Source organism: Aethalodelphis obliquidens, unplaced genomic scaffold, assembly GCF_003676395.1.
Source record: "Aethalodelphis obliquidens isolate GAN/ISIS:26980383/991018 unplaced genomic scaffold, ASM367639v1 scaffold22, whole genome shotgun sequence".
In the NCBI taxonomy this organism is placed as follows: Eukaryota; Metazoa; Chordata; class Mammalia; order Artiodactyla; family Delphinidae; genus Aethalodelphis; species Aethalodelphis obliquidens.
In genome coordinates, this window is record NW_020837966.1 from 11,753,611 (window position 1) to 11,769,143 (window position 15,533).

General features: G+C 42.0%; 1 protein-coding gene across 3 annotated transcripts in view; it reads left to right on the top strand.

Moving 5' to 3' along the window:
- SYNPR (synaptoporin) overlaps positions 1-14,718 on the top strand; it is a 299,012-nt gene extending 284,294 nt beyond the window's left edge. For 2 of the 3 annotated variants that reach the window (XM_027121300.1, XM_027121301.1), the window contains 2 exons: positions 1,136-1,327; positions 5,555-7,256. In XM_027121300.1, the coding sequence (XP_026977101.1) occupies positions 1,136-1,327; positions 5,555-5,812 (450 nt within the window). In that variant the 3' untranslated portion in view covers positions 5,813-7,256. Of the gene's footprint in view, positions 1-1,135; positions 1,328-5,554; positions 7,257-14,708 lie in introns of those variants that run through there. The other variant, XR_003435861.1, reaches the window with a different exon arrangement.
- Positions 14,719-15,533: the final 815 nt, after the last annotated feature.

The following is a 15,533-nucleotide window of genomic DNA, read 5'->3' on the forward strand; positions in this document are numbered from 1 at the left end:
TTAAAATACACAAGTTTATATAAAACAAAAGTCGTCTTTAATCCTACCATTACCACCTGGTAAGCTCCTATACAGAAGTTTATAGAACCCAGTTGGGACCATTTTGTATATTCATTTATTCTTTCATTTATTTTCTCAACAAATGTTGCTGGCGCCTCTTCTGCCAATTACCCAACAATAAGCAAAAGAGACAAAGGCCCTGCCCTCACGGAGCTGGCCCCTCACTGGGGAAAAGAGGCAAACACACACATTTTCACTCCTCACCACCATCCAGTGAGACAGGTACTGTTATTATCCCAATTGACAGAGGGTTAAATTGAGGCTTCAAGTATTAATAGTTTAGCAAAGTGCCTAAGGACACAGCTAGTAAGCAGCAAAGTCAGGATTCAACCCCAGGCCTATAGATGATAGACTGAGCTTTTAACTCATATGAGATACCTTAGTACAGTATACCATCCCTCTGTATAAAATGGTACTAGGGGGGAAAAGGGTTGCATTAGCTCCCCAAAATAACATATTTACTCCAAGGACATAGATCCTGACTTCAGCCATAAAGTTTGTTTATGGAAAGTGATTCATTTCTATTGTGTCATATTTAACTTAAGCAGGACCTCAGTGTTTTTAACTTAAGGTACTTGTTTTAAATAAAAACATGAATGTTCCTTAAAGCAGACATGAAAAGCAGTATAGAATAGTCAAGCTCACTGGTCCTGGAAGCAGACGGCCAGGCTTAGAATCCTGCCCCCCCACCCCACTTACTAACTCATGACTCTGAGAATCTTTTTTAACCTCTTTGTGCCTCAGTTTCCTCAACTGTTAAATGGGGACAGGATTCGCATCTATTTCATAGTGCTGTTGTTAGGATTAAATGAATTAATACATGTAAACTTGGAATAATACTTCACATAATAAGTGCTCAGTAAAAGTTATTATTACTATTGTGATTTTAATAAGTCTATTTTCTAGAAATATAAATACAGTATCACAAAACTTTCTTTTGTTTCTCAACATGGTTTCAATGCTATGGGGTCTTGGAATTTTTCAAAAGGCAAACCAAAGAGTTGTATAAGTGAATCAATTTGTTTCTAGAACTCACTTTTCTCTTCCTGTTTTATCTTTCTGTTTGTCTCTGTAGGACTTCATCGTCACTGTAGTCTTTTCTTTCTTGTGGTTGGTGGGTTCATCAGCTTGGGCAAAAGGGCTGTCTGATGTCAAGGTTGCTACGGATCCCAAAGAAGTATTGTTACTGATGTCAGCTTGCAAACAGCCGTCCAACAAATGCATGGCTGTCCACAGCCCTGTGATGTCCAGCCTAAACACTTCTGTGGTATGTTTCCCTCTATGCTTTACCTCCCAAATCTTTGTTTGCCAGTCACAGGAGTCAGAAAAACATCTCAGGAGTCTTCTGGGGAATTTTGCCTCTGAAATGAGTCCAGTCTAAAAGGTGATAGTTCACTCCACAGGCAAGACGATCCTTTGGCCTTCCAGTTTTCTACCCATAGACTTTAATGCTGCCAATTAAAGAGTTCTTAATAAGAGCCCAGCAGGTACTGGCAGCTGTTGCTTGGATGACAGTCAAGTCAGAATTCTAAGCCAGAAGCAGATATAAAATCTAAACCTTAAGTCTGAAGTCTGCCGGAAGTTGAAAGGAATATTTGATGGCATAGAGGTTTCCTGGAAAGAAAACACTGTTCCAGCCACACATAGTTAGAATACACCCAGTTGATTGTCTAGAGAAAAATACGCAGACCCAGTAGGGTACAGATAGAAATGCAAAGTATAAAAAATACCTATAATAGTTATGGTAATTTTTTTAATCTTCTCCATGCTTCTGATTTAGTTGCTTGATAACTTTGGAAAAGCCGAACTGTATTAGTTGAACAGTCAAATATTATCATCAAGTGTATGGCTCTTACAGGGAGACAGAACACCTGACAGATAGCAGGGCCACTAAATTGGATTCTTATTTTATGAGTATAAGAACTTGTGTTACTCCAAAGAAAGAAACCGTATCTGAGAAACAGAAGCTATAGTAGCAGCGAAAAGCAGTAGTTACCGAATAATAGAGGGCTCAGTGTTTGATAAAAGAGTGTTTGATAAAGGATCGACATTCGTTAGCCACCCTTAAAAATTAATTATCTTTGCTTCAAGGTTAACTTATATTTCTACAACTTTCTGGAATTTAATCTGAGAAGGCATTTAAGAAGGGAGAAAGTGTGGCTAATCAGCTGCTGGTGATTTGACTGTGCATCTTGCCTTAGTAATAAGATAGTAAACATTGAAATAAACCATATATTAGGGTCTCACAGTAATTTTTATTTACTTCTGGCCACAGCTATGGATGAATAGTTTGAGGTGTACATTAAAATACTTTCCACTACTTCTGTAGTTTGTTTTCAGGCAGTGCTTAATAAAAGTTATTACAACCCTGATCTCAGAATTTAAGAGAAGAAAGATAAAATCATTCAGTGTGTTTGTTAGTTCTTCTAGTAAATTATGACATCCTGCACAGTCCATTTAATTCTGCTTCTGATGTCTCTAATAAGTTTAGACTAGGAGATGCAAATTTTGAATGAGAAACAATGTGACGTATGTCTTAAAAATCAAAAGAAGAATGGATGGAAAGCAAAGCACATCATGTGTGGAAGGGCAGGTCTGGTGCTGTTATCGTTCTGGATCTGTGTTTGTGTGCTCCAGTTCCTAGGAGGAGAAAACTCCATTTAAACTGGCTAAAGCAAAACAGTCTTCGTATCCCTAAAATCCGTTCTTTGTATCCCACTTCTGGTACCAATGATGGCTGGGTCACAAGTACCAGAAACGGACGAACCATCCATAATTTCTACTTCTGTTCCTCCAGCTTCACGGAAGCAATGATGGTACATGTCCTCAGATAATCTAGATGTCTTCTCTCCATTCTTTCTCATGTTATGTACTGTGTTTTTCAGTCTCTCTTTCTGTTGTCCCACATCGAGGCTAGAATCAAAATGCCTACTCTGATTTCAGTTGCAACAAAATGGCAAGAACAAATTCGAGGGCTCATGTGCCCCTAAAATGTGCCAGGCAAGAGATCTGTGATACCTCTGTGATGACGATAAAGACATCACCGCTCCTTAAATAGGCCCATGGCAATGCCTTGTTTATGTACTTACTTTTAAGTTGCATTTCCCTAATTTCTAGGCTCTTCTCGAGCATCCCTTTTTTAGAAACAAAGTAGCATCAGGGGAAAGGGAGGGACCAAGGAATAGAAAACAGGTAAAATTACAGTCCTCGGCAGAGCCATCCCTTCATATCTGAAAAGATTCCAAGATCATTTTTTCTACTCATATATCAACTTATACTTACAGAGGTGTAATTTAATCAAGCTCTCCCCTTTGATGGAAAGTGTCCTAGTTACTGTACACACGGTTAAAACGTCCTATATGTAAATTAGAGTTGTGTCAGTGATTACCTAATTCATTTTGATCATGCAACTATTATACTATAAGTACCTTATTTGTGTTTTGTATCTCCCTCAGCGAGGAGCCTAGAACATGGCACAAAATTGTGTTAAATAAATCTCAGTTAAGGTTAAAGGAAGACAAAAGGATGGGATGGGGAAAGAGAAGAAGGAAGGGAGGGAGGGAGGTCTGGATAACCCAGTCTTCAATGCGATTGGTTAGCCGCCTAGATGCTCAGTTTTGGCTGTTGGCACCTCAAGAATATGGCCGCAAAGCCCTGCTTCAGTTTATGCCTCAGCAAAAGAGTCAACTGAATACAATTCATGGAAATATTTTAGAAAGTGATTCATAGCATAGCTTAGCAATCAGTAAGCATTCACTAATGTGTCCAGCACTGTCTAGCTGCTTCACACACATCCTCTTTAATCCTCACAACTATCCCCCAAGGAAGGAATAATTGTCTCCATTTCATAGAATTTAAAAAATGCTGATGTTCAGAGGCTAACTGCCTTGTCCAGAATCAGAAAGCAAAAAATTGCAGAGCCCAGGCCACTCGAATTCCAAAGCCAGAGGGGATGGCTCCAAGACCGAGATTCAGGTAGTGTGTCCTGATCCACTTGCTGCAAAAATTTTGAAGTTTGGAGCCCATGTTTCAAGCCCCCGAAGTCCTTCGTCTTGACTACCTAGCCTGCCACTCACACCCCCAGGGCACTCTGAAGCATCCCACCATCCAAGAAATAAGGGATAAATTATTTTGACACTGCAAGGGACTTCTAGAAGCCTACTCCAGAGCTATGGCCTCTGCCCAAGTCCATTTTGTTTGGACACCATCGTGCTGGAGTGGCTATTAAATATACTTTAATGTCATCACAGCTTTGTGTCACACTATCATTGTCTGTCTCCAAAAGCGGGCTGTTAAAACTGACTGCCTTGCTTAATTCCCAGTCAACGAGTCCGCCTTGGAAGAGGCTGGGGAACAACTGTTCTGTTTGGGCCTCTTACAGAAGCAAACAGTTCTGCTTCCGTCAAACACTCAGGCCCCAGAGAAGTGATACCCGGTCCTCTGGCTCACCAAGGACACCCTTCTGGAGAGTGAGAGGAGTTTCCATAGGAAAGTCTCATATTCAGTTCTTGAGAAAACATTCCATACCTCTCTGCAACCTGAACTTTATTCAGAGTGTGGTTTGGGCATTCACTTCTGACTGTGAGAGGCACAGAAAGTACAATTATTCAAAGAAGCACAACCTCTGTGTACACTACCATGCGTGTGCTTGTCTGCATTCCACCTGTACCATTGCTTACTCCATACTTTTTTTTTTTTTTTTTTTTTTTTTTTTTTTTGCGGTACGCGGGCCTCTCACTGCTGTGGCCTCTGCCGTTGCAGAGCACAGGCTCCGGACGCGCAGGCCCAGCGGCCATGGCTCATGGGCCCAGCCGCTCCGTGGCATGTGGGATCTTCCCGGACCAGGGCATGAACCTGCGTCCCCTGCATCGGCAGGCGGACTCTCAACCACTGCGCCACCAGGGAAGCCCACTCCATACTTGTTAGGTTTACTCATTTTATTTATATCATTTCAATAAATGGAAAAGTAGTAACTCTAGCATTAAAGTGAAGGTAACCTTATAAATTAATGCACCATCATTAAAGTGAAAACCTTATAAATTAATGCACCTGTGTCCCCTGAAGATATCTTACACACCATGAGGATTACCTCATCTGGGGAGGTAGTGATGGATTAGGTAGGCGCTCTGTCTATGGAGTTAGATGGAACAGGGCTTGTCCCAGGTCTACTACTAACCACGCCATGTGGCCTTGAATAAGATCCTTATCTTTGCTGAACCTCAGTTTTCACATCTTTAATATGGGTGTAATAAGAGCACCTTCTTTGCCTAAATGAATGGATATACATAAAGCCTTTTATGCAGTGCCTAACATGTATTGTAGCAAGCCTTCATGAAAAGTCAGATATTCTAAATGAAACAGTGACTCCAAATGTGAAATTGGAAGAGGCCTCCACATTGAGGTGAAAAGTGACCTTTTGTGTTGTGAAGGATTTTTCTGAAACTGAGATTTTTCTGTCCAGTCTATCAACTCACTTGCTTTGATCCTCCTTCAGGTCTTTGGATTCTTGAACTTTATTCTCTGGGCTGGAAACATCTGGTTTGTTTTCAAGGAGACCGGCTGGCATTCCTCGAGCCAGAGATACCTTTCAGACCCAGTGGAGAGACACTCCAGTAGCTATAACCAAGGCGGGTACAACCAAGACAGCTATGGATCAAGCAGTGGGTACAACCAGCAGGCGAGTTTGGGGCCATCCTCGGATGAGTTTGGCCAACAGCCCGGTGGCCCCGCTTCTTTTACTAATCAGATTTAACAGGGTAGTGTTGGCATTCTTCCAAAGACAGCCTCACCACCTTCCATGTCAGTGGCAGGAGAATTTTTTAAGAGTTTCAATCAGTTATTAATTCAGGGAGTGTTGAATGTAAATAAGAGATCTGTAGTCCTCATTAAAGCAGCAAGGCCTGGGTCGTGATGAATGGTACTTAGAGATGAGATGACATGAGGAGATACATGATTCATCAAGGTGGCTGATTGGAGAGTACCTTGTTATATACACAGATACTTTTATGGTCATTCTGTATGCGTGTTGAGATAGTAGAAGCATTTTGTCTTAAAGTCTCTGGTATGTAATATGCATAAAGTAAATTAAACAGCATTGAGTTTTCTTACAATTTCTGACGCGAAAGGCATTTTACTGATTTCTCTAATACTGTTTGGTGCATCACAACGTGCATGTATTATTATTCTTTAGTTGCAGACCCTGTAGAATTGTGAGTCTCTAAGTATTGCTTTCAGACAATTACTCTGTATTTTTTTTATTTGATGAATCAGTGCTCATATGATTTAGTGCATGAATAAGCATTTTCTCACAAAATGAACATTTGAACTGTATTTATGAAAATTTTCCAGTTTGTACCACGTATTTGTTAAATGGACGTTTAAAGAAATATATTCACTACTTTGTATACTTGCAAATTTGTCTCTCTGGCTTTATCCAATTCTGAATGCATTGTAACTAAGATTTGGGGTTTTTGTTTTTCCCTGATTAGTAGATATTCAGTGTTGTAGATGGAAATTGCCCAATATTTATGCTATTTAGTTAGCTAAATATTTACATTCTTGTAACTTTCTATGGTGTTTTGTGGCTTTTATTCTATGGACCATGAACAATGGGCCCAATAACTATGAGTGTGGATGGAGTTTTGTTTCCTTAGAATAAAGGAGATGTAGGTATCAGACACCATAGTCAAGATAGTGTGCTAACATGTTAATTTATGAAGGATAGTCTGTGGAAACTACACTATTAGCTAAAATTTTAAATCCTGTTTATTTGTAAAGCTAATATGTCCTAGATCCAATTATTAAAAATTCTCAAGTCTCGGCTCAACTTACAAAGTCTGATTTGAATGTTACCCATAAATTAAAAATGACTTCCTTTCTGTCATTAAATATTAAATATTTCTCATTAAATATTCCCCAGAATGTATTCATTATCAAGAAAATGTTAATCTTCGCCTGTTTGTTTTAACTCAATTGAAATGCCAGGGCCCAACAGTGAGAGCAAGCTGAGCATCTGTATTTCCAGATAAAAGTCATTATCGATATATAAACTCATTGTGTGATCTGTGATGTTGGAAATATTTTAACCCAAAACGGCTGTGTGTCTTAGATGATATGTATAAACCATTTCTGGATCCTGTTGGATAAATCTGTATTGTGATATCTCTTTGACCTTAATAAAGTTATTGCATACAGTGCTGGCTGGATAATGGAGAATTACAGCAATAGAACCTGGTGAGCTTGAACAATGAGAGAACAAAGGATAAGTGCACAGTCTTCCCAGTCTCTCACCCTGACCTTGCTTTATGAGCCCAGGGCTGTTCATTCGTTGATTCCGTCATTCCAGGACCTCCTGTATACCCACTGCTCTGCCAGGCACTGGGGATACAATAGCGAAAGCAGAAACACACCCCACCTCAGGAAGCTTACATTCTATTGAGGAGACAGACAGTAAAATAATCATACCCCAGTTACACTGTGTGCAACAAAGACACAGGATTCTATGAGAATGCTTATCAGGGGAACTCGAGCTGCTTAGGGGAAAGTCAAGGAGCTTGAATCTGCCTCAAGACAGCGCAGAATTTCACGAGGACATGGTGGAAGGAAGAGTATCCCAGGCAGAGAGCAGGCTTGCAGAGCTCTCAGATGGCAGGAGACAGGATGGGTATGTAGCACATAATGTGTGAGGGGGGCTTTGAGAGAGGTGTCGCTGCTTATTGGAGCCGGCGGGGGTGGGGGGGGTGGTGTCCCGCTTGGGCACCACGGTCAAGAATTCTGTCTTTATCCTAAAGAAGCTAAGGGAAAGCACTGAAGGATTTAAGCAGAGGAGGGACGTGATGAGATCAGCATTTTGACAAGATCTTGGTGGGTGCGGGATAGAGTGGAGGACATCCTGGCCTTTGACCTAACACCCATTAGGCAGTGGGCTGGGAGTGGGAGGAGGAGAACAGGCATGAGTTCTCCCCACATCCGCCTCTGATTTCTCGGGATAGCGGCTGGATTGGACTGCTTTCTTCAGCACTATCCAGGGCACAGAGTGGCCTCTGATTTTTTTTTTTTTTTTTTGGTGCGCGGGGCTCTCACTGTTGTGGCCTCTCCCGTTGCGGAGCACAGGCTCCGGACGCGCAGGCTCAGCGGCCATGGCTCACGGGCCCAGCCGCTCCGCGGCATGTGGGATCCTCCCGGACTGGGGCACGAACCCGTGTCCCCTGCATCGGCAGGCGGACTCTCAACCACTGCGCCACCAGGGAAGCCCTGGCCTCTCATTGTTATGCTGTCATGAATTCTCCAAAGTGGAGAAATCCTCAGAATCAGCAGTTCTTTTTACTAACCTTAACAGTCCCATAATACATCGGGGCTCTGTCATGGAAAGCACTATCCACCCTGGTCCAGATAGAGACATGCTTTCAGAGTCCACTGCAGATTTGCAGTAAAATGCTGCTGTAGTCCAACGGGGATTTCGTTAAGCTGGTTTTATTCCTTCTGGTTCCAAGAAAAGAACAGTAGATCTGGCCTTTTGAAAAGGAGAGTAATAGTGTGGTAGGAGACCTTGGGTCTATGTTTCCAGTAGACCTCATTTGGCATCGAAGCCTCTCTGCTCACTAGCTGTATTTCAGGATGTGACTTCACCTCCTGAGCCTTCGTTTCCTCGGAGGAGGTAAAGCATCCAAACAAAAAGAGTGGGCTCTGAGATCCCGCCGCCTGGGTTAGAATCCCTGTGCTGCCATGTACTTGCCTGTCCTTTGTCTTCCTCCGCGCCTTCTCCAAAGCCCAGGGACTTCTCTGGAGCCACAACCTGAAGGCGGGTGCACCCTGGAACGCAGGGGAGTTTACACCCTAGGGACCACCTTCAATCACTGGGGATTGTGGGCAGGTCAGTAAATGCCTTTGCAAGATGCTAAACTCATTCATTCAGTTCCCCTGTCTCTACAATGAAGATAAGCTCTGCCTCGTAAGGTTGGTATCAGGATGAAAAAGGTAAGCGGTGTAAAGACATCATAGCAGCCTCTGGCATACAGTGGGCACATTCTCAGTCCGGGTTCTAGGTAATTCTATGATGCAGGACTGATAAGGGGGGAGAGTGAGACAGGAAAGGAGGAAAATCCATCCGTTAAAAGAGCACGTTAGTTGTTGCTGGTAAGACCAATAGGAGCTCAGTTCCGTCAGGATCTCTGACTAGTGTTCAGAGTGGCTCCAGCAATTTTCAAGCAAGGGACAAGAGTGGGAATATTTATCTCCCAACCTCCATCCCCTCAACTGGTTGAGAGTTGTCCAAAGGGTTGATAACTTTCCCACATTTCCAGGTTGCACTTGCCTATAGACTGAGCAGGCTCTTGTGACCTTGAGTCCTAACAACTATTAGGCAGCATGCTGGCTGTGGGAGGAGGGGAACTGACATGAGTGCTATCACCGCCCTCCCCTTCCCCATTTACCCCATTCCCGGGGACAGTAGCCTTGAGGAAGGATGAGGCGGGAGCCACAGAAGGTGCAGGTCACTGTCAACGTGAGCAGGAACTACCCCTCACACCTGCGGCTGAAGTTAGAGACTGGCCAAGAGAAAACAGCACAGAGCATCAAAATCACCTACTACAGTGATCAGTGATGGATGAATGTTACTATTATTGCTTAGAATGTAAGATGGGAACGCAGATAATCCTGCTTCATAGGGTAATGACAAGAACCGACCTGGTGGTGTGCGGGAAAGGTTGATGAACTGTACAGCACTCTACAAATATTAGTTGTCTATTGAATGTCTACTCCATACTTACATAAGCCTGAGATTTTATAAGTCAAAGACTTCTAATCATAGTGAGGTGAGCAAAATACAGCTCCTGGCATCTTGGAGCTCACACTCAAGATTGAAAGGCTCAAATAATGGACAAGTAATGCCAGGAAAAATACTAGAACTTGTCCCTTTCCTAAGTGATTTTTTTTTCCCATTAACTCCCAGTCTACCCAGCATATAAATAAGACTTTAATTTCAATATGCTATGTGATTTTTATCTGGCTGTCCGAAGATAAGAATTTTTAATAACTATCAAGTAACAACTAACATTTATTGAGCACGTACAGTGTGCCAGCCACTGAGCTAAGCATTTCGCATTTAACCACGACAGCACTATGAGATAGATGCTAGCAGTACTCCCATGTATCAGGTTAGAAAACCAAAGGTCAGGGAAGTTAGATAACAACAAAATCCTTGTGAGTACCTTCACTAATAAAAATCATTCTTAATTGCTACTATCTACTGAGCATCTAGTCTACACAGAGAACAATGCCACACGCTTTATCTCCACTTTCCTATATAATGCAAGATCACGTACTATTTTTATACCAGTTGAGCAGATGAGAAAACTGAGATTCATAAAGATCAAGTAACCTCTTAGCTCAAGATGACTGAGGTGGAAGTGGGAAGATGCCAAATTCAAATCCAGGTCTCCGCGTCCAAAACAACTTGCTCTAAACCTTGTTAAACCACAACAGTGCAACCCCCCCCACTGTTCTCCTACATTTTAAGCCAGATGTGCTTTGTCCAACTGGGGTACATTCAACAATAACCCAGACCATCAAGTGCTTCATTGGACCTTCCATAGGGATGCTGAGTCCCTCATAGATATAAGGATAGCTTTTGTCAGAATCATTTGCCAACATGAATAAAATCAAACTCAATTCACTAAGTTCATTAAGTCATTAAGAGTGTGAGAGGTCCAGCTGAATGAAGAATTATTTCTTAACCTGCCTGACTTGGAGTCTGAGGCTTTGCTGGGTTTTCGGGCTCAGCTAAATGCTCCTCAGAGCCTGTTGCCAGCAAGTGCTTCCAAGGACGGCCCTGGCTCCTCCAGTCCTCTCTGGGCCTCCATGAATAATGGACATTGGACATTAAAAGGCCAAGATGAGAACAGAAGAAGGCTTCCTGGAACTCCTGCGTTCCCATCAGGTAGCCAATGTTCGTCGCATTCCCTGCTAAGGTGCTGGAGTAGATTAAAAGGCATTGTTTACACATGCAATCCTTGAGGTACTAAACATTCCTTCAGCCCAGCTCACGGCTGGAGAAACAGCTGGGTGAATACAATGCTTGCCTCAACGTACTTACAGCCCAGTGGGAGAGATTACATACAGACCTGAAATTACATTATGTATTCATTTGTTTACTTGTGCCTTAGATCTCTCCCGCTCCCATATAAACTCCACTAAGGGCTGGGACTTTATTTACTAGACTGGACACACCTGTGTCCTCAACACCTGGAACAGTACCTAGACTATACTAGGTACTCAGTAAATATTTGTTGAACAACTATAATGTGATGCATTAGAATAGGCAAACTTAGAGGTGATATAACAGATCGACTCGCCAGAGAGGAAGAAGAATCTTAATGCTCTTTTGAAGTTTCCAGCATGTTTACAGATAGCTCACAGCGGGGCCCGCAACTCTTGGCCCTCGTGACTCACCGATTCACATTCCCCTGTTTGCAAACTACACCACCCCCAGATCGCAAGCCAGGAATGACCTGAAGCCCATTTAAGGACTATCCATGGCATCGTTCCTCTCCCTCTGTACCACTCACCCCCCAATAAGCAGCAAGTAAGCAAATTGCAGATATTGATAAGCCATGGAGGAGACGAAAAAGAGGGATGGAATAAAGGATTCCTGGAGGGGTGAGATGTTTATATGGAAGCTACAAGCAATCACAAAAGGACCATCAAAGCACAAGGGTCATCTCTCCATGGTACAGGCACTCTTAAAAATTAAATACATTTTGAATGTGTTCCAGTACATAGAGCCCTAAACTCAAAGTTACACAAAACAAATCTTACCTTTACCACACGAGACACTCTGTTTTCCACTAAATTCAATGCCATCCCACTCCATGGTACTTCGTTTGTTTTTTAATGCTGTTCTTCGCTCACTTGACTCACGTGCACTAAAGGGTCCCTAATGGTTCAGCCAGGTCATTAGAGTCTCCATGACACACACAGTTCTGACACCAGATCAGAGGTGTGGTTTAGTGCAAAAGAGCAAAGCTTAGAACCTAGAAGAAGATGTTTATCCTGGTACTAAGCAGTTCTCTTTGCCACGACTCCTTTTCTTCCCCCAAATATACTGTTGCATCCAGCAGAGGCTTCAGTTGTTGGGAAACAAAGAATAAGTGGGGAGGTTGCTTTGCTGTCATGAGGGGATTTCTGGGGTCCAGGAGAGACAAAGGCAGGGCTAGGTGCATTGTAACAAGGGGTTAAAGAACTCACTAAAAATCATTTCTTTTTTCCCAATTTGGAGTTGTGTGGGGAACAGAGAATCCTGAAAGCCTCTTGTGTGGGAAAGGTAAGGAGAGGCTGTCAACTGAACCACTGAAGCTGGGCAAACAAACCCTCCCCCGAGTTGTAAAAAGTAGCAGCCCTCCTCCAACCAAGGGCTTCCCAGGACCTCAGAGGTCTCATTAGCGCTCCGGAAGCACCGCCAGCCCAGGACAAAGGTGGGGCTCAGCAGGCACTCCCTTGGGGGGCCTCTCCCTCCTTCACTACGTGGTTACTTCTTTCGGCAACTCAGAGACCTTTATTTTCTCATTTTTTTTTTTTTTTTGTGGAAAGTAATATAATCAGAGGTCCTCCCCTTCTGAGCCTCCCAGACTGCACCCCCAGAAGCAACCATTGTTCTCAATTTCTTATGGATCCTTCCAGAGATGGTCCATGAAGATCTAAGTACATATATAATCCATTAATTCTCAACGGGGGCAGTATTGCCCCCAAAGGGGTGAACATTTTTTCCATGAGGGCAGAAATATCTTACTGTTTATGTATAAAGTGCAGATAATACAGTACATAAACAGATCTAATATTTTGATATTAAATTTTCACTTGGAGGGAAAAAATATTAGGAAAAAATTAGGAAAAAATATTTAGGAAAAAAATATCTTAAAAGGTTCCTTACAGAAGATGTTATGAAAAATAGGTTAAGAAATGCTGGTATAATTCCCCTTTCTTGTGTACATGAGAGGCAGTATGCTGCCCTGGTGTGTCCTGTTCTAGAAGACAGCCTGTCTTGGTCTTGGGTTTCAAATTGTGGTTTGAATCCTGACTCCAACACATATTAGTTGTGGGAAGCTGACCAAGTTTCTTAATGTGCCCTGCTTTGGTTTTCTCATCTGTAAAATAGGGGTAATAGTAGTCATAACTACCTACCTCATAGGGTAACTGTGAATATGAATGAGTTAATGCATGTAAAGCACTTAGAATAGTGTCTGGCACATGGTCGTTACTCTGTAGATGCTTGCCAAATCAGGATTTTTCCACTTAATAGTATATCTTGGAGGTTGCTCTATATTCCTTTTAATGGCTGCATAATATTCCCTTGTGTGGACATACCATGATTTATCCAGACCAGGAGTGAGCAGATGATAGCCCACAGCCAAATGCAGTCAACCCCGTTTTGGTAAGTCACGTTTTATGGGAACACAGCCATGGCCATTCGTTTGTACATTGTCTATGGCTGCTTTCACACTATGACAGAGACCTTGTGACCCACAAAGCCTAAAACGTTTACTGTCTGGCCCTTTACAGAAAAAGTGTGCCAAGCCCTGGTTTATTCTCTACCAAATAAATTCTCTACTATTAGATCAATCTTCTGCTACATCAAGTATCACAGCAACTGATATTTTTGAACACATCTTTGAGCACATTTGCAAGAATATCTAAAAGATAAATTTATGGGAGTGGGTTTCTTGGGCCGAAAGATATGTATATTCTTAACCTTCACAGATATTTCCAATTCCTTCCCTATAATTGATGTAACCTCCCTAGAGGTTACATCATTTATACTCCCACCAGCAATGTACAGGCATACCTTTTTTTTTTTTTTTTTACAGATAATGATAACTACAAGAGGTAAATATTTTTTTAACATCTTTATTGGAGTATAATTGCTTTACAATGGTGTGTTAGTTTCTACTTTATAACAAAATGAATCAGTTATACATATACATATGTTCTCATATCTCCTCCCTCTTGCGTCTCCCTCCCTCCCACCCTCCCTATCCCACCCCTCCAGGCGGTCACAAAGCACCGAGCTGATCTCCCTGTGCTATGCGGCTGCTTCCCACTAGCTATCTACCTTACGTTTGGTAGTGTATATATGTCCATGCCACTCTCTCGCTTTGTCACAGCTTACCCTTCCCCCTCCCCATATCCTCAAGTCCATTCTCTAGTAGGTCTGTGTCTTTATTCCAGTCTTACCCCTAGGTTCTTCATGACATTTTTCTTAAATTCCATATATATGTGTTAGAAAATGGTATTTGTCTTTCTCTTTCTGACTTACTTCACTCTGTATGACAGACTCTAGGTCTATCCACCTCATTACAAATAGCTCAATTTCGTTTCTTTTTATGGCTGAGTAATATTCCATTGTATATATGTGTCACATCTTCTTTATCCACTCATCCAATGATGGACACTTAGGTTGTTTCCATCTCCGGGCTATTGTAAATAGAGCTGCAATGAACATTTTGGTACATGACTCTTTTTGAATTATGGTTTTTTCAGGGTATATGCCCAGTAGTGGGATTGCTGGGTCATATGGTAGTTCTATTTGTAGATTTTTAAGGAACCTCCATACTGTTCTCCATAGTGGCTGTATCAATTTACATTCCCACCAACAGTGCAAGAGGGTTCCCTTTTCTCCACACCCTCTGCAGCATTTATTGTTTCTAGATTTTTTGATGATGGCCATTCTGACTGGTGTGAGATGATATCTCATTGTAGTTTTGATTTGCATTTCTCTAATGATTAATGATGTTGAGCATTCTTTCATGTGTTTGTTGGCAGTCTGTATATCTTCTTTGGAGAAATGTCTATTTAGGTCTTATGCCCATTTTTGGATTGGGTTTTTTTTGTTGTTATTGAGCTGCATGAGCTGCTTATAAATTTTGGAGATTAATCCTTTGTCAGTTGCTTCATTTGCAAATATGTTCTCCCATTCTGAGGGTTGTCTTTTGGTCTTGTTTATGGTTTCCTTTGATGTGCAAAAGCTTTTAAGTTTCATTAGGTCCCATTTGTTTATTTTTGTTTTTATTTCCATTTCTCTGGGAGGTGGGTCAGAAAGGATCTTGCTGTGATTTATGTCATAGAGTGTTCTGCCTATGTTTTCCTCTAAGAGTTTGACAGTGTCTGGCCTTACATTTAGGTCTTTAATCCATTTTGAGCTTATTTTTGTGTATGGTGTTAGGGAGTGATCTAATCTCATACTTTTACATGTACCTGTCCAGTTATCCCAGCACCATTTACTGAAGAGGCTGTCCTTTCTCCACTGTACATTCCTGCCTCCTTTATCAAAGATAAGGTGACCATATGTGCATGGGTTTATCTCTGGGCTTTCTATCCTGTTCCATTGATCTATCTTTCTGTTTTTGTGCCAGTACCATACTGTCTTGATTACTGTAGCTTTGTAGTATAGTCTGAAGTCAGGGAGCCTGATTCCTCCAGCT